Source organism: Patagioenas fasciata, chromosome 5, assembly GCF_037038585.1.
Source record: "Patagioenas fasciata isolate bPatFas1 chromosome 5, bPatFas1.hap1, whole genome shotgun sequence".
NCBI lineage: Eukaryota > Metazoa > Chordata > Aves > Columbiformes > Columbidae > Patagioenas > Patagioenas fasciata.
In genome coordinates this window covers 2,282,153-2,303,932 of record NC_092524.1, presented here as the reverse complement: position 1 = coordinate 2,303,932, position 21,780 = coordinate 2,282,153, and the positions used below count along the sequence as shown (strand labels likewise).

Below are 21,780 nucleotides of genomic sequence, written 5' to 3'. Positions count from 1 at the left end.
ATGGCTACTTACCGTGAGAATAAAGACTGTTTACCTGACGTGACACAATCCCACTTGTGTTTTAACTTTGTGTTCTGCTCAAGTAAAAGCAAATATTCCTTTTACAGGTTGCTGCAATACAACTTTCAGCTGTGAATAAAGGAGAATTGCTCAACGTTTTCTTATTAGCTTTATTTTAGCCGCACATCTTTAACAATAGAATTTGGGAATGAATTTGAAAAGGTTTGGAAATGACAGCTTCTGGAGCACCTCTCCTCCTCATGGCCCCTTCCTCTTTATTCCTAGGTGGTTTTCCAGATTGTTTGGCAGCAGATTCCAGAATCTCTGGATGTTCTCTGAAGTGAGTTGTGCCACCAGATGAGTGTGTGGGATTGCTCAATCTTCTCCAGGATAAAGGGTGAGGTAGGTCTGGATCTGATAGTTACCGTTTTAAACATGTTGGAAAAAGCCCTGAATTCCTTTCTTCAACCCCAAAGTCATTGAGTGACATTGTCTGCTGAACCATGTGTCCGTGGCTTCAGTGTCCCTTAAGTTAATCATGTTGATTTGTCAAATAATGTTATACCCTGTTCCTCATTTGGAGGAAAAAGCTGTTTGTTCTCCATTGGGAGATCTGAGACATGAATTCACAGGCAGGCATGTGAGTCACCATTTTTTCATAAAATTCCATCAAAGCAAGAATCTTTCCTCACCTAATTCCACAGCAGAAGGTGGTTGTGATCTGTGAAGGTTCAAACCCACCTTAAGCCTGAGAACCCACATTTCAGGTAGGAGAAACTGAGCATATTTTTACTTTGGGCTCCATTCATCTTTAGATGTAAGGAAGAAATGTTTTACACTGAGGGTGGTGGGAGCCAGGCCCAGGTTGGCCAGAGAGGTGGTGGATGAACCATCCCTGGAGACATCCCAGGCCAGGCTGGACGGGGCTCTGAGCAACCTGAGCTGGTGAAGATCTCCCTGCTCATGGCAGGGGTGGCACTGGGGGACCTTTCAATGTCCCTTCAACCCAAACTGTTCTATGACTCTTCCTGCACTTTGAGTTTTGCTTTCTGTGGAGTTTGGGATGCCAAACCAGTGCTGCAGAAGTGGATTGATCCATTGATATGCTCCATGTTCTTACCTCTTGTTGATAGTAAGTTATATGAAGATACACATTGCATGGTAAGGCTCGACCTTTCCTCCCAGGCAATATTGCAGAGCTTAGTCTGATGTTTGGGCTCACAGATGTGTGATCATGATGCAGGTCAGGGCATGCAAAGCTGGACATGAGCATGGCCTTGACTCAACTGATGTTGAGGATGGAACTCCAGCAGTTGCATGAGGCCATTTTGGACAGAACTGGGAAAAGAACTGAGCCTCTGGTTTGGTTGTAAATGAAATAAAGGCAGTTTTGCCACATTTGTGGTTTGTCAGTAACTGCTAGATTCCCACTTAGCTCTTAAATCCAGGCTAAGAGCTAAAGGCTTTATAATCTGTGCTGTACGTCACCTCACAAACAGGTGTTTAAGGTACCTGCAAAACATCTGTCACATCCCTTTCCTTGTGAAAACTCCCTGTTCTAGTTCAGGATGATTTCAGTTGTGGGATGGATCACTTAGGCTGAAGAAGATCCCTGGAAAAGCCCTATATTTACAAAAAGTTGTAAAGAGTTGCATGTTTATATAGTCTGGGCAAGCTAATTAAGGCTAAACAATGAGCAAGTGGTGTAAAAATAATAAAGAAGTAGCTCAATACTCAGCTCACTGGTCATTATGACGCTTCTACAGCCTGTTTTGCTGTGTAGGGCCTGTATGATTTAACTGTGGGATAAAAAGCTCGAACTTTGTCATGGTGGGTTCCACCTGAAGCCAAACTTCAACCCCAGCACAGCTGGAAATGTCACTGTACCGCGGTCTCAGAGCAAACAGTCCCTCGGGAGCTGTGCTGGAATTTATTTTCAGGTTTCATATTTTCCCATGTTAAAGTCTGGTAAACTGATAGTTGCACTTTTTAAAATGAAATAAAAATTCCTTGCATCCTGCTCAACAGAGCGAAGTCGCTGGATCGGGGAGGTCTAGTACACTTAGGTGATTAATGGGGATGTTTTTCAGCCTACAAGTTGCAGCCTGACCTGGTTCATTAAATAACGATCCGTTGCTTTTTACCCTCAAAGAAAACAGTAGACACTGGTTACTTTGTGTGGTTTATTTCAGAAGAACTTAGACAATGTCTTCATAGTTTGTTGAGAACCTCAGAAATGTTCACCTCGATCTCAAGCCATCTCATTCAGATCATTATGACAATGCACAAGGTGTTTTACTTGGTTTCTGTAGTCAAAGTTGGACCTAATGATTCACTTCCAATACTGAAAAGCTAAAATGGAACAAGTCGGAAGAAAAATTTCATTTCCCACTTTGTAGCATGTGATAAATCATAATGTTTTATATAGATTTGTTGTCTAACTTCAGTGTTTATTCTTTGCTTGTTCATGTCACATTTCACCATTTTAAAACTTTGACCTCCATTAGGAACCTTGTTATCTTTTAATGATTTTTTTTTTTCGGTGCAATAAATCCTTGTCTCACGGTGACTGTTGATTCAGGATTGATGGGGAGTGGAGAGACTGATACAAACAAACAGCTGGGGAACAATCATCCCTTTCCTATTTTCCACACTTGGGGATCTTTACTTGACCTTGTGCAGATAAGTTGTAAGAATTAGTGAGGAAGAGGGATGATGTGAGAGACTGTTTACAGACTAAGCTGCGATTGCAAAGCACCCCAAACAGAATGAAAACACCAAATACCTCGCTCAGCTTTCTCTGCCCATGCACCAGGGTGAGTTTTGAGCTTTCAATCTGGTTTTCTGTCCCAGATGCCATTAAAATGTGTGAAGAAGCAGGTAACTGAGTTCTCGTGGAAGTCAATATCTCATTTTCTATCCTCGGATTGTGTTGGTGTGTAACACTGTGAAAGGGTGAGGGTGTCAAGATACCTGAACCCAAACACCGATTTCTCACCCCGCTTTATTCTATAACTGCGGTTACTTCACCCTCATAGATCACGTCCAGCCGTCTTTGTGCTTCCTCCTTGCTTTCAACAAACGTCTCAATTAACCGTGTTATTTCTTCACGTTGGCATTGTCTTGACATAATAGATCAAAGGAAAATACGCAGAGCAAATGGCCTGGTTGATCCAACACCCCATTTGTTGGCTGCTCTAAGGAACATCTGCCCAAACAACCGCGGCTGCTCCCGCCTGAGCCCAGGGCTGCACGACCTGTTCCAGGACCCGGACCCAGTTACACAACTCTTGCCGTGCCCAAAGCTGTAATCTTTAACAGAAATCTGATGTATTTTTGCCTCCCTTGCATTTTTTCCCCGCTATCTTTCTGTTAAACCCGGTTAAATAAGGCAGTAAGTCCCTTTTTGTGTTGCTTGAGACGAGGGGGAAAATAAAAATTAGCATATATGAAGGTGATGAGATGATGCAGCTCTACCTAATCATGGCTCTTGTGTTGTCTGCAGGGTCTGGACTTTGTGGAGGGGTTTGGAAAAGCGACAATGAAGAAATCTCTGCTCATTTTCCACGCTTTATTCACTGCGTGTGTGCAGAGTCCAACGTGCTTTTGACACTCGTTGCTTTTCCTAAATGCCGCTTTAGATTTAAAACAAGTAAGTTGCAAGTATTTTTACTGAAATTCTGCATCTGACAGGCTTATAAATACAAGTTTGGAGATAGCAGGATGAGGAATAGTTTCAACACTTCCATGAAAGTGTTATTATACCATAAAAAGCTTGACTAAGATCTGTCAGCCTTTTAACAGCTTTTTGTTTAAAGATTAAGGTTTTTTTAATTATTACCATTCAGCTTTATCACACAGAAGACATTGAATCTGCTTATTTCAGTTACTTAATATCTAGTTATTAACATGAGATGCCATGCGTAAGATGAAATTTATCACATGCACTATTTCTTAAATTCTCTCTGAAAAAGGGTATGTTTTATGGAAGAAATTACTTCATTTTAAATGGAAACTCGCAGTATTATTTCCAATGGAAACTATCTGTCCTGGACTTCACATTTCATGATATAACTATTAGAAAAAAAGATAGGATTTGCATTTCAGAGTTGCAGGAGTAAGGGTTGAATTTTAGAGTAAGTGAGTTAACATTTTGTATTATTTCCATCATTCTTCATATTTAGAGAAGACACTGATGCTAATTTTCATTCCACTCTATTTTCATGTATCGTAACTCCTTTATGTAAGAGTCATTTATGTTTGTCCTGTGAGTTGTATAACTAATTTGTATAAGTTTCCTTCTTTGGCCCTCGCAGTGATTTCTTCTGTGTACAATCTCACCAAGCTATGAAATATTTTGCTGAGGTAACACAGGCCTTTCATCTAAACCTGCCATCCCTCCTGTGCTGATAAGATTGGGCAAAGACACCCGGGGAAAATCTGGCAACTCCTGTTTGCTCTGGCGTTGCTCCATATTGTTTAGGTTTTATTCCACATATATGCACAGCTCTTCATGCCAATCTTGCTCAACCTTCTCACACACCTTTTCTTATTTACACACTGTTGGCTCCTCAACTAATGAAAACATTTGCAGCTTCTTTTTATATCTTGCTTTTCAAATTGCTCTAGAAGACCAATGATGATGAAGGTTCAACAATGAAATGCTGTTCTTCCAAGTTAGGCTTCTCAGCTACCCAAAGAAATAGTTTTAAAAGACTACTTAAGTTTAAAAGGCTTTTAAAATAGTGGAAATGTGTGAATAACAGAGTCCTGCTTCATTCCTTACGTCTCCCACAGTGTTTTCGGGAACCGCTTCTTTTACTCCCATGGTTCTGGAGTCGTACTTTGTGCTTTTAACCTCTAAACACAATTGTCCCCTTTCCAGGGCAGAAAATGCTTTGGCAAAAAGTCTTTTACATGTTATGGTTGACTGTACCGGGTGAAAGGTTTTGAAGTAAAAGTCGATGCAGAGCGTGGCCTGTAGAACTCAGACAATCATTGCACAAACAATACAAAGTCTATTCATTATCTAATCAGAGGCTTTCTTGTATTTTTTTTTTTTAACCTGGCTGGATCTCTATTTATTAACCTCATAGTTCTCATTATGGTAAGAAAGCGCTTAACTGCTGATACTCAAATGAGTTTTTTTGTTCCCAAAGTTGGTCTTTTATTTCAGGGTCTGAGTATGTACTTGTGATGGTACCCACTTCAGACAAAGAATACACTTATTTACTAACTATTGGAAAGAAACTGCCTGCTCTGAAGACTGATTCCAAGTAGCTGGATTAGCTTCTTTCTCTGACTCAGAGCAGACCCAAAATCTGAGCCCACTCAGGAAATTCAGTTTACTCTTGAACTGTCAGAACTGTCTTAGCAAGCTTGATCTTAGTAAGCCTTGCCTTAATAAGCTTTAGCACACCAAAGTCTTAAACCTTGAGTCTGGATCCTCTACTCTTGTTCCCCTGTCCAAATGTCCATCACCTAACCTGGTGTGATGCTGATTTAAATGTCTAATTTATTTTACTTTATTATCTTTCTATAGCATGATCACAGGCTTCCATAGGTAGCAGTACCAAGCAGTTACTTGGTGTAGAACGAGATATAGCTGCTTGATAACGTAATGAAATACAGATCTGGTATTGTAGTAGCAGCTTTGAGAAGTGAAGACAGAGGATGTGGTGTGGAGTGTTTGAGAAGCACTTTGGGGACCTCATGGTTATAAATGACCCAGGCAGACGAGCATGGGGAGTGTACACATGGCTCAGGCCCACTCAAAGTAGGAAAAAAGCCACCAAACAAACACAATGAATAAAGAAACTTTGAAGACAGCAACAGTTTTGAGCTGGTTGGAACCTGCGTATTTTTCCCTGCTCAGTGGGGGTTCCTGGTATTGCAACAATGAGGATTCTCTAGAGAACAGTAATAGCAAACACATTTATGTTGCTATTCAACTGCATATTGCAATTGCCACACTCTAAGCGTGATATGTAGTTTATTATAATTTATTATGATGTAAACACATTGCTGGAACACCACCTTAATTCAAACGCTGTATGATTTCAAATGACTTCAAATAAGCAAATTTCATATTGAGCTTTAAATCATCCATACAAGGAGTACCAGAAAAAAACAATACAACTGGTTGGAGGACTGACATGAAGTGAGGTGTGTGCAGCTGCCCTAGTCCATAATGTGACTTGAACACATACTCGGGCTCAGAAATGCTCTTGGCCGTATTTACTCGGATGCGGTTAGTGAAGAGTTTCTTCTTGTTCTAACCATTCATTTTCACTCGTCCTTTCCGCTCTTAATGTATCTGAACCAAACCACCAGGAAAGACCAAAAGTAAAATTCAAGTAGCTTCATATCTATTGGATTTAGATCCTTCAGTTTTATCCATTTTCTTCTCCTTTGGAGTCTCTTGTGGTCCCTGATCCTCAGCTTGCTGGGAATGCCAAGATGTGGCAGGCTGTGAATGGTGCCATCAAGCCTTGTTGTCTTATTTGTGTAGGTAGGCATCGAGCCAGAGCTCCCCCGAACTCTTCAGAGAGCTGAGAAAGATGGAACACAAGAAACCATGTTATACAGGGTTGCGTAGGGAAGTGTTGAGGGAAATCAGTTTCTCTGCATTGATTTGTAAGAGAAGAACAAGCCAACCCTTGTTCTTAGGCTTCCAGTCTCTCTCACATCCATCTGCAATGTTTTTGCTGGTGTGCTGGTACTTACTGCACAATGTCTGCGAAAGCCATGAGCAATGGCTTGCACTGGTACTCGATGCCGTGTTTGGCACACAAGGACTTCACCAAAGGAGCCACCTTCCAGTAGTTGTGTCTGGGCATTGTGGGGAAAAGGCTGTGAAGAGAAGACAGACAGATTCTCTTCCAGTGCCCCAGAGGAAACATTACCTTTCCCAAGTTCACGGTCATTATTACTTCCCAGGAATCACACAGCTCCCAGTGAGCAGGGTCTTCAGCTGCTCCCATCCCTTCTTTCCACTTGGGGGCTTTTAGCACATGTAACTCAAAAGACCTTCCTGCTTTACCCCTCCAGCAACATTTCTTCAAATTAAGCGATGCCATAAACTGGAAGAAACTACCTGTTGTCCAGAAGTTACTATCTCCATGGTCCAGAAAAGGAGATCAGCCCATCCTCTAGTTGCATATAGAATAATAGTGTAAGTAGTAAAGTATAGGTAGTTAAACTGCTGTGTCACACTATAAACAGGGTGCCTTAGAATGTACGTTTTCACCAACACTTACAAAGTACTGCTTTGAATAGACCCTGTTGCTGTCTGTGTGGTTTCACAGAACATACCCACGTTCAATTTTCACTCGTCGTTCTCACCTTCCTGAGAGTGCAGTGAAGGTCTTGAATTATATTGTGATTCCCTTTAGGGTTTTCAGTCTTTTTTAAAGACCAACACACTGGTGCCCTACAACTGTTTGTAGAATTCAGAGCGAAGAAGAATACGGGGAAAAAAAGATAGATATATTAAAAAAAAGAAAGAAAATTCTCTCCGAGGGTGTGTACTCACTGATGTTCAATCTGGAAGTTCAGATGCCCGGTAAACCAGTCGTTGAACAGAGACTGCTCGACATTGCATGTTGCCTTGAGCTAGAGGAGGGGACAGGAAAGCAAAGTCAGCGTGAATTGGTGACCGCAGCCTTTCCATTTGTCTAAGGTGCACAGTGCTGTGCTGCTCTGTCCTGTTCTGTTCTTTTAGCCTAAGGGATCACAATCCTTCAGCTTTGTGGACCAGAGGTACGTAGACTGGCTAACATGGACCATAGTACAACCAGGGGCTGGCTCCGTACTCCTGTGCACAGTCAGAAGTTCCTCCTGGGTCCCCTCAAACCTACATCTGCAGAAAAAGGAGAGGTGGCAGGGAACTTCTGTGGTGCTCAGCCTCTACTGCTGGGCTCCAAGAAGCCTCTCTGCAAAGAGGGGACACCACACCAGTGTTCTGCTGGTGCAAAATCGCTCAGCAAGAGCAGGACACAAACTTCCATCTCTACATAAGCAGAAACGGTCCAAAACAGAATGATGCAATGAGTGGGGAGGTGGGTATGTTTGGGAAATAGAGTTGGGATCTAGCTTTGATTTTAGATTGCCCATCATCGCTCTCCTCCTTTACTGTTACCATAACTGAATCCCGTTATCCTATGAACCTTCGCTTCCCAGGTACCAACAGTTTTTCACCCTTAATGCGATAGAGGACTTGCATGTCTTATGGATGGAATCTGTGCCTGTGTGGTCACAATTCTTAAGAATGGAAAATATTTTACCTGTGTGGACACCCAGTCCAAGTTGTTGTCGTAGTAAATATCCATAGGGATGTGGTTCATCTGTGAAACCCAGACAAACCAGCTGCTCTCCAGCATCCTGCGCAATCAGACAAGAGGCCAGAATTCAGGTGAGCAAGTCAATGGGAAACCATTGAAATAACAGCATAACCAGACTTAGAAACACATAGCTGAACACCAGCCTTGCTAATCCAGCAGCTCAAAGAACTTTCCAAACCTGAAAGTTTCGTATTTCCTTATGAAATTCATCATTATTTAATATGGTTTGCTATTTAGCCAGGTATTCATATTGTTTTGTATGTAGCCAAGGACTAAACTGGTTGGAATCAGTAAAACCATTGAGGTGGGGAGTCTATTGTCCATTCAAGCCAATGCTGCTGGACAATGCCTGGCTGAGCTGCTTCTGTTAAATGTTCTTTTTCTCCAAGCAGTAACAGAACCAACACCCAAAGCACTGACTGCTATGTGAGGTATTTCTCACTTTGTTTAGCACTCAGTGAAGTCTCTTTGCTGCCAGAGCCAATAAGGCAATGTAAAACTTGAACCGGCAATCAAGCAGAAGAGTCTTAATTTAACTTTATAGAATTATAAAAATAAGCAAAAAAAGAGTAAAGAGGAGTGTGGAAGGATAAGTGAAGGCAGAGAAAGACAGGCAGGAGGATGGAAAGAACAGGTAGAGGAAAGCTGAAGAACTTTCTAAAGTAATATCACCTGAATATAAAATAATACGCCAGGAGACTCTTTATTCCTAATAAAGATCCATAAATGAAAAAGAATTTGATATAGAAGGTCATCATCCAGGCCAAGTCCTACCAAAATCAGAGACAAGAAAAGAAAGTAATTATCATTTATAATTGCTTAAATCTTTTTCTGAGCTTCATGCTACATGTGCAAGAGAACAATCAACATTCAGCTTTCATAGGTTTTTGCTGAATTGAATCATCTATAGCAATCCAAGTTAACACAAACCAACGATACTTTTTCACAGCTTGCTATGATAGAGATGAATCTGAGCATTCACCCCTCGTAAGCAATTGATACATTTGCAAATGACTTTGCGTTCAGAAACAGGAGTTAAAGACTTGTATGAGGCCATTGCCCAGGACTACACCGTGAACTAAGTGCTAGACCAACCACCTCATTTTGGGTGGAAGTTGTTCTGTCCTCCTCTGTGCATAACATGCCCAAGAGAAGGCACAGTTAGGCATGAATTCTGGCTTCCTGGCATAGGAGGTGATGTCAGGTATATGTTATATTGCTCACAAATTGAGGAGAAGCTGGCTCCATGTTCAGAAGAAAGATTGGAGGCCCACAGCTGACCCCTTCTTGGTTGCACAAGCAGCAATACTCACCACCCAATACCTTTTGGTGTACGCAATGTAAAACGTGTGGCACTGGAAATAGGTGGGAAACAGGAGCGGAGGAAGAGCTGTAAGGGAGAAGTCATTGTCACTGGTTGTGTCACGGACCAAATGATGGATAATCAAACTGGAAGCAAAGGATCCCTGAACAGCTACTCAATATGGAGAATATTCCGAGAGGTTTTAGGGCTGCGGAATTTTCTGGGTGATGTCGGTATGCATCAACACAGACTAATGCTAAGCGATCTAGGAGCCTGCTGACCTCAAGAGGTAAAACAGAGGTAAGACAAGAAGCTCTCTGAAGCTTCATGGAGGACAGGTCCTGCTCTTCACCATGACAGCCTGCTGCTCCTTGTGGCACCTGTCAGCATGGGTGGTATTGCCTTCTGTTTACCCATGGAGGGCTATGACCAGGGATCCTTTTAGAAAAGAGTGACAACAAAAAGGGCTGTGGAGAATCCTGAAAAATGAGTGGGACGACACCCCAGAAACTTAATAATCACAGTATTTGCTTTGCAAGAAAGCAACTGACTGATGCTGGTTAGGATGCTACACAAGGCTCTGAGCAACCTGATCTGGGTGAAGATGTCCCTGCTCATGGCAGGGGTTGGACTGGATGAACTTTGAAGGTCCCTTCAACCCAAACTATTCTGTGATTAGTGCCTCTGAACGCTTCTAGGACTGTCCATAATCTGATAGTGCCTGCAAACCCAAGGTTTCATTTGAGGATTCCAACTGAGAAACAGACACAGATCAATATTTCAAGTGGTTTCCAGAGCCCCAAAGCTTATCGGGCTCCCCATTCAGTTGCTCAAAGCAGTGGAACAGCAGAAATGCATAAGAAATCCCTGGCCTGCCAGAGATTTTGGGTTGCAAGAAGAACTCAAATTCAAGCTTCCAAACAGACATCTCAGTTGTACTTAAAATGAACAAAACTACACACAAACCAAGCCCCAAAACCCCACAGACTATTACTTAAATTTGATTAGTTCTGACAGATATGGCATGATATGGTAACACGGGATCACCTTCCTTAACTAGGGCATCTCTGAGTTGCACATCTGAGACACGCAGATCTGAACTTACCCTGCTAGTTTAGTGCAGGCACCTTAGCCCTGCTCAAGTTCTACAGGTCAAAAGGAAGATCTACAAGAAGGGAGATACTCACTGATAAAGAAGTATTTGTGTTGGTGATTGTATGGCATGTACTTTTTCTTTTTGATCCCAAGCTGGAAAAAGAAACAACAACAGAGGTACTGAATGGAAACTAAGCAATTTGCACAGATAATTTGCTTTCTCCCCCAGAGATGCTCTTCTTGCACACTTCCCACAACCCTCACTCCTACTGTCTCCCTCTTGTGTGCCTGCCCTGTTAGTCCACATACATAATACACCTTTTCTATAAGTCCTTATTCCATTAATGTAAGTCTTAAATGCCTTACAGCTTTGTAAAGTCCTTCAGAGATGAACTGTTCAGTAACCATGAGATTTTTCTCCAGTAGGGGAAAATAAGTTAAATAAGCGGCTGCTGAAAAGTAGTTTCAGGTATTCTTATGACAAGCCAAAACAGAGGTAATAGCCCATCCGAAAAACCTACATTGGTATATGGTAGGAAGAAAACTGCTAATCACAAATACCACCTTTGTCTGGGTTAGAATGGAATGATGCAGTAAAAGCGATACCAGAACATTTCATCTCTAAGTTATGATGAAAATAACTTTGAGGACAGACAGAGGTGAATTTTAACTGGTCATTTTCCTTGGGTTTGTGTTCTTATCTCATTCATAATTCATTTTGTGAAATATTAGATATTCCAAGGCTAAGTTATATTAGTGGTCAAAAAACCCCATGATGTATGTGTTTTCTCTCTTCCACCCTATATATGATGCACGTACATCACGTCTAATTTATTTACAACTGCTTGTCAGCTGTGCAAGGAATTCTAAAAGGAGAATAACGTGAACTGTGAGCTGTTTGCAAAGGCTGAAGAGGCACAGATGAAAGCAAACGGTCATCGCGTCTCGGTTTTAGACCTTTATGGCACAGCGGTGGGGCGTTCTTCCCAGTGCCTGGTACGCGAGCGCACACACACTGACCTCCACAGATAATTTCTTCCCCAAGGTAAACAAGAAAGGGTGCATATCGACATCGGGATCTTTCTGGACGCAGTTGGGTTTGGCGTGGTGCCGGGAGTGCAGAAGAGTCCACCATCTGGCTGATGCCCCCTGTTTTAGTGAAGAACAGAGTATGAAAAGTACAGAGCTTTCAGAGCCAATTCCCTTCCTTCGCCCAATGTGGGACATGGAGCCTGCAGAACATGCGCTTTTACAGGAAAACCACCAAATCTAGGACGTTTTTCCAGGGTCAGATACTCACAATCAAATGGCACATCACGAACTTATGCAGTAAGTGGTTCCACTTGGTCTGCCCGAATACTGAAAGATGCCCGAGATCATGTTGTAACCATGCAGCCTGGACCTGGAAGAGCAAACAGAAAACAGTGGGAGGGGAACAAAAGACGAATCCGTATCAGGACAGTGGTACACCTGTCCTTTGCTTTGAAATATCGAGTTTTATTTCTTGGACAGTGCTCCAAAGTCACAATAGGAAAGGATCTATAAAATCCTGATACTCTTGAGGCTACAATATGTCTTACTTAAAGAAACCCAGAGTAGGATTAGTGGGAACTCCCCACATGCAGAATTTCTTCTTTACATCTCTGTAAACATATATCGCATAGTATTTGTCTTCTAATTACAAAGGAGAACTATGCCAAGGTAGAAAATGGAGCACTACAAAGCTGCAATGGTATTATGTGTATGAAAGTTGATGCGAGTCCATGTGTACATGCTATGGACTTAGTGGCTTACCTGGGAAATGGTCAGCACCACCAGAGAGACAATAAAGGGCATCAAGGATGTCCCGAAGTAGAGGAGAACAAGCCAAGCAGCGGCATCCAACAGGAGGATGTGAGCGAGGAGCAGGAAGAAGAAGAGTTGATTTGGCTCCAGAAGCCCCATTTTCTCCACAGCAGCTCGCAGTTCTCGGAAGTCTTTCACCAGCATTTTCTGTGGGAAGCACCAGTGTTACGTGTTCCTTGTTTCTGGAGTGTAGCGCTGCAGCCTCCAAAGCCAAGGACCACTTTAATGGAGGGAAAAAGAAGGGCAAAGAATCTGGCCAAATGGGGAAGAGCCGGGCTTGCACACTAGTGAACTTCATCATTGCTCTCCTGCAGCTTCTCTGTGTCTTTGCCTGATAAGGTAATAATAATAATAATAATAAGCAGAGAAGCAAAAATTAGCCACCGCAGAGCACAATGTCTGTACCCCCAGACATTGGTGTCTTTGGTGCTTCTTCCATCATCTTCTTGGCAGGCAACAGCATGGAAGTTTTATCTAGCGGGAGGTGTACTGTGTGTGCATGACCATAACATGCCATCTTGTGGCAGGTCTTTTGGATGAAATTATTATTCTTCTGCCACCAGTTCCAATAGATCATTCATCCTACATTTTTACCCTTCCCAAGATGAACAGGGAGGAGAAAATGCCCGTATGACAAATGGCACCTACAGCCCAACTGGCCTCAGGCTGGTGGGCACTGAAGAACGAGGATGGAACAAGAAATGGGCAGAGCACCCGTGCTAAACCAACCCACCTTTGTCTTTGCCAGCTCTGCAGATGCCTCCCAAGCCTGTTCCTGTCTCCATGCAACCCACTTCACAAAGGAGCTTGCCAGTGAGCTTTTCCCAAAAGTTGAGTTTGCATAGTGCAAGGCACTGGTGCAGACAAGCTATGGGTCAATAAATAGGCAAAGTGTGGCCATAGATGGGGAAGAGGGCTTAGGAGGTTCCTACCTGCATAGGAAACTTAATTCAAGGCTAAAACACTCTACCATTCTCTTCCTATAGGTACCTACAACAGAAGGGAGGACAGTCTGAAAATTCACTATCAGCTGGAAAGCATTGCTCCATTTTTTGGTTCGCTCTTTCTCAAAGCATGGAGAAAGAAGAAAAGGTGATAGCTGTGATATTCATGAGAGCAAAACAAGGCTCTGCTATTCACAGAGAGTTGCCATGACAAGAGAAACTAATCTTCAGGAATCTCAATGGCATAATGTGGATTTAGACATATTTGTGTATTGTTTCTAAGTAGTAGCACCAAAATAAAATTCTGAAGAACCTGGATTCTGTTGTTCCAGGAGCTACACTGATACAGAAGAACAAGGTCTCATCTCAGAATATTTCCCTTTGCTCTGATTTCCGGGATAGACTTACATTTTTAGTGGGCTCAATACTGGGTTGATCTGGCGCCAGCTCCCCGATCTGCAGCGACTTCAAGTACTTGCTCACCAGCACCTTGTCGACATGGAACGCTACAAAAGCATCCTGCGAATGCACAAGAGCAAAGGAAGGGGTAAGAAAAACAAATTTGGTGTTACTAACCTCGGTCTGCTGTGCAGCCCAAGACATTGACTGTGGAGAAACCACAATGGCAAAGGTGGCTGGTTTGCCTCTCTATCCCCTCAAGCTTGGGTTGACCATTTTCTTCTCCTGTTTGTCCTGTGCTCTTAAATGAGATCTTATTTCAGCTGGCAAATGGAAGTGGTCTGACTTCCACTACTACAATTACTACAAGTATGCAAGCTCCCTAAGATAAAATTGAATGCATCTCCACTATATGCCAAAAGCAGAGTCTAGTTCCCTTGTCTTTCTTCTTCCCACCACTTCCCAACCCCAATATTAGTGACTTTTCCATCTTCCTGGACATCCAGGTGCCCAAAACACCTTCCCTGCTCCAAAACGACAGAGGTGTGGGAAACTGTATGGCTATCACTGAGGCATATATGTAATATACATAGGGTTTAAATGTTGTGCATATAAGCACTATCACTGATGAATCAAAAGAATCAACATGCAGTTTCTCTATAAATATCCTACTGCAAGTTCCTGGTTATTTCACGATGTTGCAACAGCAGATGTTTTCACAGTCTCCAAAATTCAACCAAACTTTGCCGAATTCAGGCGAAAATTGCAGTCTTAAGGTTGTTGCTCCTGTTTTCTAAGTCCTTATCTCTGTTCTTCTACCCTTTGTGAGAAAACACCACAACAAAAAGCGGCAATAAGAGGACCCCACAGTTTTATGTAACGTCACCCTTGCTAATATTGTGGCATTAATCACATTCATTTGTACATTCCTCGGGTTTCTTACTGAGCGCCTTCCATGATTTTCACCCTCTCCAAAGTCACCATCTTTCATGGCTATAAGCTCTTGGTAACACCTCCCAGTTAAACTAAGATAATTTCTTATTTTTTTTATAGTATGCAGTCAAAAGTTTAATCAACTGACCTATTCCAGTATCACATGGAACAATTAGCCTTGGAATAAATACATATTCTGAATATTGTGCCTTGTCAGTAGTGATGATGCTGTTGTCATCCAAAAGTGCAGACTTGTTGAAGATTTGAGTGTTCTTCAACATCTCTGGAGCAAAGTAAAAACCCTTAGAGCCCCTGAGTTGGTGTTTTCTTATATATGCTTAAAAAGAGAGAGGGGGAAATAGCCGGGCATTTTTCTTTTATGGTATAAAGTCTATTTAATGTGCTGTTGAGCTGGTGTCACACGAAACTGGCTGAAGTCTTGCAGGGTTTAATGGTTTGGACATGGAACCAACATATAGGAACCAAGTAAGACCCCAAAAACAAAATATCTGTGTTTTCCAGGTTCATCCATTGCCTGGGGTATCCCAGCACCCTAAAATGAGAGAAACCTGATGGTGCTAACTAGAGCAAATGATCAGTAGAAAATATAGAATGCAAAGTGTAGCTAATACAGAATTTGAATTTAAACTTAGTGGACTTCAAATGATTTTTAGTTCATTGAGCCTCAAACATCACTTACATATGGGAGACCAGGGAACTATTTGTCTTGGGTTTTTTTCTTTCCAAATACTCAGCAAGGAAGCAATCGCATTCAGGATGTCTTTGTATAGATGTTAATTTACCCCTATTTTCTACCCTTCCTGTGTGTACCCGAAGGCAAGAACTCCAGGGAATTTGCTGAGTGGTTTGGTGTGTGTGTTACCACGGGTTTCCAGGGCATCGAAACAGCAGTCAGACGTGGAAACACGACGAGCAGAAGCCTTTTAGCTCACAGGCTCACTCATCAGCATCTGGACAGTTGTTAACTGGCTAATTCTTTCAATTTTGTTCGCCTTCGGGGTCAGAAGGACCACACACAATAACTACAGAAACTTTTCAGGAAGACTGCTTGAGAAAGCACGTTGTCCTTGCTTTCCCTTCCAGTGACGCCGAGCGGCATTTAGGAGGGAACCCTTTCCTACAGGTACGTTTCTGGAAGGAGCCGCTGTTGTTGCCACAGGGCTCACGGCATCTTCCTCACCTCACCCCACCTGTAAGCAATCACTGCAGCTCACAGCAACTGCAAAAGCAAGATCAGCAGATAAGTGATCCTAAAGACTTCAGCTGGGTAAACACAGTCTGCTTGCCCTGCGGGCTGAACCTCTTTATTTGCCTGGTTCCATAGCAGGTTGGAAAGCTTGAATGATGCAGTGACACTACATACCCTTGTTTCTGCTATATACCTTTAATCCTGCTATAATACATACCCCTGACCCTGCTTTCAGTACTTAAAAGGCACTCATAAGAAAGAAGGGGACGGACTTTTTAGCATGGCGTGTTATGACAGGACAAGGGGTGATGGTTTTAAATTAGAAGAGGGGACATTCGGGCTAGACATAAGAAATTGTTGCCCCTGAGAGTGGTGAGAGCCTGGCCCAGGTCAACCAGAGAGGTGGTGGATGAACCATCCCTGGAGACATCCCAGGCCAGGCTGGACGGGGCTCTGAGCACCCTGAGCTGGTGAAGATGTCCCTGTCATGGCAGGGGTGGCACTGGGGGAGCCTGGAAGGTCCCTTCAACCCAAAGTATTCTGTGAGTCTATGATATACTCCAGATCCTGCACATACCCCAAGCTCAACTATTTCCCACTGAGGTGAGCCCACCCAATCTCTCGCTGCCTAATACTTACTGGGTACCAGCCTCTTCCTCCTCGCAGCCCAAAACCAGACCGCAGCAAACCCCTCCCCACCATCACCCCATCCCCACCGCTCACCGTGGCGTCCTGCCCGGCGTGGCTGGTGATGAGCTGGGCCCCTCCCGGGTGTCTCCGGTAGAAATGGCTGATGTCATACACCTTCCTCTCGATCACCAGCCACCGCTCCTGCGTTCCCGTCCCCCTCCCATTGTGCTGCCCGATCTCCTCCCAGGTGAAGAACCGCAGCCCCGGACCCGCTGTGGGGTCCCCATCCCGATCTTCATGCAGCTCCTCTGCCCCCCGCAGTGGTGCCATTCTCCTTCTCTCTTCCTTCTTTCTCTCTTCCTTCCTTCCTTCCTTCCTTCTCTCCTCCTGCTTCACCAGCCCCAGCGCTTTGCTCCCTCCATGGGATATAAGGGCAGGACACACCCAGGGCCCCCGCCCTCCGCCTTTCCCCATCCCTGGGATGTCGGCAGGGAGGTGTTGGGAAGGACCAAAGGTGCTGGCCAAGCCCTGGGGCTCTGTTTTAGGCAAAGCTCCCACACAAGCTCCAGCTGCTCTGGGTTTTATCCCCCCCCAAACTGCTCCTTTGCTGCTGTGGCAGCTGTGGTGTATCCCAGCTATGCAAAGCACAGCCTGTAACTATAGGTAAGGAGTTGATTTTTATGTTTTTCCCCTCAAATAGCTCATTCTGTTCCCCAAACAGGCTTACTGGGCTCTGACACTCAGGGAAAACTTCACTTAAAATACGTCTCTGACAGTCAAGGAAAACTTCACTTAAAATACACCTCTGACTTACCTGTTGTTAACCAGAAAAATAAATCACTGCAGCTTAATTCAGTTGTTACAGTCCATGAACCCCTTTGGAAGAAATGTGAGTTGTGCATGTTCTTATGCCTGTTTAAAAAACAAAAAACCCTGCCAATCCCATGAGAACTCACTACTATATTTAGAACCTGATGAAAACCCGTATTTCTGTATTTCCAGTTCTCCAGCTCTCAAAGCAAGAACAGAACAGGGCGGAGGAGGATTCCAGAGTGCCCTTTGCGGCAATAATCATCTCAGAGCTCTGCGCTCGGTGCTTCAGTTACCTGGGACAAGCACACACAAAATGGGATGGTAGGTTGTGAAACTGCTTTTTCTTCCCCTCCTCCTGCCCCCTCCTTGTTTGTAAATTTACTAAGGAAACTATTGACTTGGGGACTCCAGGGAATTCGTATTAATTGCAAAACAACACTTGGTTCAGCTTGTCCTGTCTTTCTGAAGCAATCATGGCACTCACATAATTTTCTCTTTTTATAACAAGACTATAAAGTCTTGAAAATGTTATGAAACCATGACTGGGTCAATGATTCTTTTTTATTCCATATAAAAGCAAAAGTTAAAACCCACATCAGCATCAACCCAGATGGAGAAGCACACAATTAGGATAGAGTTTTCAAAGCGTGTGATCAAAGGTGGAACTAATTTGCCTGTGTTACTGTATTTTGATGGCTTGCAGTATTTACTTGGAGTTAATTCCTACACACTTGTAACATTTCTCACAAATATACTTGCATGTTTTTTCCTTGGTGCTCATTTGCCCTTGGGTCTGCTTGGGCTAGTGAAGTTTGGATTTGATAATAACTCTGCGGTCAGTGTTTCAAGTTAGAAATGCTGATCCGAAGAACCGTGAGAAATCCCATGTTAAGTTTTCTAAACAGCCTTTGTGGCTCTTCTCCTTTATAAGAAGGTGTGAAAAGACTAAAGCTGATTTCTCAACGCAGCTCCCAATGGCAGCCAAGGCACTAAGACGCCTAGAAAAGAAGTTTAATAGTCATTAGCATCGATCTGTTTCTTTGCTTCTCCCTTGCCATAGCAGGCAGTCAGAAAGCATCGTTTCCTTCTCCTTCCTGGGCTTTGCCATCCCTTAGATTCACGTTTGGTACTTTTTTACAAAATACATGTTTATAACATTGGAGATAAGCTGCCGCCAGTACACACCTTTGGGAGCACAGCAGAACTTGTTCCTTTTAGCTTCCCTCCTACACTGAATATTTAACACTGAATATTCAGCAGAAAACAGCCCGAATACTGATGGACTCCATAACCAGTCCCTGCTGTTGGAAAATGTCCTCGTGAGTAATCCAAGGAGATTAGGGCTGTGCAGTGCTTCTATTCAGTGCTTCTATTGCAGTGTGTCTCTGCTAACACACTATTTTGTGGCATAGGTTTGTTCTTTTACCCTGGTAGAAGGGGCAGCTATCAATATATTTGCAACAATTCGCCTCTGAAAAATATTCTGAATTGTGGTGAATAGTGAGAAAGAAGATATTGTTTGGCCTGATAAGCAACGTGTCGGACTCAAGGTTTGCTGTTTTGGCCCGGTAGAAAATCAATCCAGTGGATTGCACAGGCTGCTTCCTTTGTTACTGTAAGTCAGTAAAACCTTTTAATGGATTCCTCTTTCATTACACTTGTGTGGGCAGCAGTAACAATTTCAGTAATAGGTGACGCTATGAATTTCAACAACATAAGTAACAAAAGGACGTAATTGGAGCAACCAGCCACAAAACAATACCACCAGATCTCCATAAACAGGGGCCTCTGAAAACAGCATGCAAAAAGGAAAAAGAAGTGCCAATTAAGATAAGTAAGAAAAAAAACCAAAGTGCTGATTAAGCTGAGTAAACCAGAACAAAATATAAATAAATAAACCGGAGCATGATTTATAAAAACGCAATATATAGGAGGAGGATGCAAGTCGTGTCCATAAGTAATTATTCACAACCTGTAACTCCGGTTCCTTCTTTTTCTTTCCTGATTCTTGCTCGTGTGGCGCAACACGTTACAGGAATGGGGAGCAGGATCGATGTCACTTCTCAGAGTTTACAGCAACAAGCTGGAAAGTGCCATGGCAGGGACTTGAGAAGGTCCTCATGTTTTACTAAGAATTCTGATGTGGGACCGTTCAGCCAGAATGATGCTGTGGATAAGAAGTCGCTGAACTTCACATGGGTCTGAAGGGACTTTTGGTCTCTTGATGCACATACCTGTAAAGCTTTATATTGGTTGACTATCCCCAAAATATGCTTGAATCTTTCTGCTCCTCTACTGGCTTCACGTCACCGTGTAACGAACCCAAGATTGGCATCTATCAATGAATATATGGGGATGTTGTCCACAGCTTTTCAATACGTAAAGGAGGCTTTTAAGAAAGATGGAGAGAGACGTTTTACCAAGGTCTGTAGTGACAGCACCAGGAGTAATGGTTTTAAACTGAAAGAAGGTAGATTTAAATTGAACATAATGAAGAATTTTTTCACTGTACAAGTGGTGAGACAATGAAAGAGGATGCCCAGAGAAATTGTGGCTGCCCCATCGTTTTTGTTGGTCATTGATCAAGTCAACAAATGTAAACAGCAATGGAAGTGTGTAGAAGTAGAACAGAACGTCTTTGTGGTTTTCCTGAAAGCTGATTACAAGAACACTGCAAAAATCCTTAGAGGTGGCACATCATATGCGTAAGAAATGAATCCTGAGCACCCTGCTCCATATTACCCTCCAGTGCAAAACGTTGCAAGTGTTGCTGTTTTCTGGGACCGTTTGATGACCATGAACTCTCCCTGTTTTGCTATGAATTGAAGGTCATGTTTTAGGGAATAGATCACCAGTGACTTAATCCAAACATTTCCTCTGGAGCCAAATACCAGAGTCCCATTGCTGGAGCAATTACACTTAGCTGATGGTCCTGAGCACTGTTCTAGGAAAGACTCAGGTGAGCAAGATGCCTACAAATAGTGTTTGAGTGGAGCAGCTGATGTGGCACAGAGCTGATGCTGACCATATTATTTCCAGATGTTCCCCGTTATCGAGATGTTCTCCACTGTTAATGAGCACGGTGAGAGGTCCTCTTGATAACAACACAGCAAAGGGCTTTCTGTTTGTGCTACTTTGCAGAAATTTCTGGAAGATTAGGTAATGTAAGCCAGCGAAGGTCAGGAAAGAGAAAAAGAATGTTTGAAAATGGTAGAATTCAGAGGGAAAAAACCCACTGTATCCTGACTGAACAATTTCTTATGCCCATACCATGGTCACATAAAGAGTTGTGCTCTGGCTGCCGTGTTTGCATGGGATATCTGTGCTGAAACACAGCTATAAGGTTTTATAGTACAGATGGAAGGGTGGCATTGACAGAATTGGATCCTTGCAATGGATGAAGCAACGTCGTCTTTCGTAATAATAGATCTTATCTACTGGCCCCCAAAAAGCATCAGCTTATGACTCAAGATTTGCAGCACAGACTTGCTGAGTAGAAAAAGTGATATAATCTCTTTTCTGTCGTACCATGTTACACCCTTTTTGGCTAGTACAGCTGCTTAAGCCCTGTTTTGGTCATAACTGCACCCACGATCATGGGGTGGATGCCTTAACCCCTTGAAGAAATTATGAAAGCATATGGAAGGATTCTCCCGCTGACTTTTCCTCACTTGTAACAACTTAAACTCTTAAGAAAACCTTGCATTATCCTCATTTACTTCACTCCAATTTGCTTTTCAAGGCAGCAGATCACAATACTTCTATGCCAATCAGACCAGAAGTTCCCTGTCACATATTCAGGCGCTAAAGAGCCACTAAATATGTGGCTCTGCGTGTCTGAACAAGGCAGGTGAGAATGTTGAGATGAAGGAGAAGCTTCCCAGAGCCATGGGAACTCAAAACCTATCTGAAAGTTACTTGAGCCAAGCTATGAAGACTAGGCCACAAGAATAGAGAAGGACTTGAACAAAATATACAGATATATATATACAAATAATGTATATACAAAGAATATGTATTGTTTGTATCATGGTGGGTTGTGGGAACTATTACTCCATGTTATAAGTGGGGAAGAATAGCTCACTCAATACTCAATTTGACTTAATTTTTCCAGTTTCTCTCCAACTCAGGCAACACAGCAAAGGAAACAGGCATATACTCAATATTCTGCTTCCTAGGGTATGTTAACATGGAATAACTTCTAGGACTGTTAATAGGATGACTGGAAGATAAGCTGAGAAAGACCCTGGGTACAAAAGTTATAGA

At 42.9% G+C, this 21,780-nt stretch overlaps 1 protein-coding gene across 1 annotated transcript; it reads right to left on the bottom strand.

Moving 5' to 3' along the window:
• Positions 1-6,039: 6,039 nt before the first annotated feature.
• LOC136101932 (acyl-CoA (8-3)-desaturase-like) lies at positions 6,040-17,081 on the bottom strand. Its single transcript, XM_065838543.2, has 12 exons — positions 16,795-17,081; positions 13,938-14,048; positions 12,535-12,732; positions 12,041-12,142; positions 11,761-11,889; positions 10,833-10,893; positions 9,656-9,732; positions 9,015-9,112; positions 8,286-8,382; positions 7,535-7,614; positions 6,727-6,852; positions 6,040-6,551 (listed from the first exon to the last, which is right to left on the bottom strand). The coding sequence occupies exons 1-12, from the start codon at positions 17,029-17,031 to the stop codon at positions 6,500-6,502; spliced, it is 1,368 nt and encodes a 455-aa protein (XP_065694615.1). The 5' UTR covers positions 17,032-17,081; the 3' UTR covers positions 6,040-6,499.
• Positions 17,082-21,780: the final 4,699 nt, after the last annotated feature.

Excerpts from the sequence above, each read along its gene's own strand:
- LOC136101932 (XM_065838543.2), bottom strand. The coding sequence starts at position 17,031 with ATGGCACCACTGCGGGGGGCAGAGGAGCTGCATGAAGATCGGGATGGG. Across the intron at positions 11,890-12,040 it reads TCGTGATGTGCCATTTGATT|GGGGCATCAGCCAGATGGTG; the intron begins GTGAGTATCTGA and ends TCACTAAAACAG. Across the intron at positions 9,733-10,832 it reads ACACAAATACTTCTTTATCA|CTCTTCCTCCGCTCCTGTTT; the intron begins GTGAGTATCTCC and ends TCTCCCTTACAG.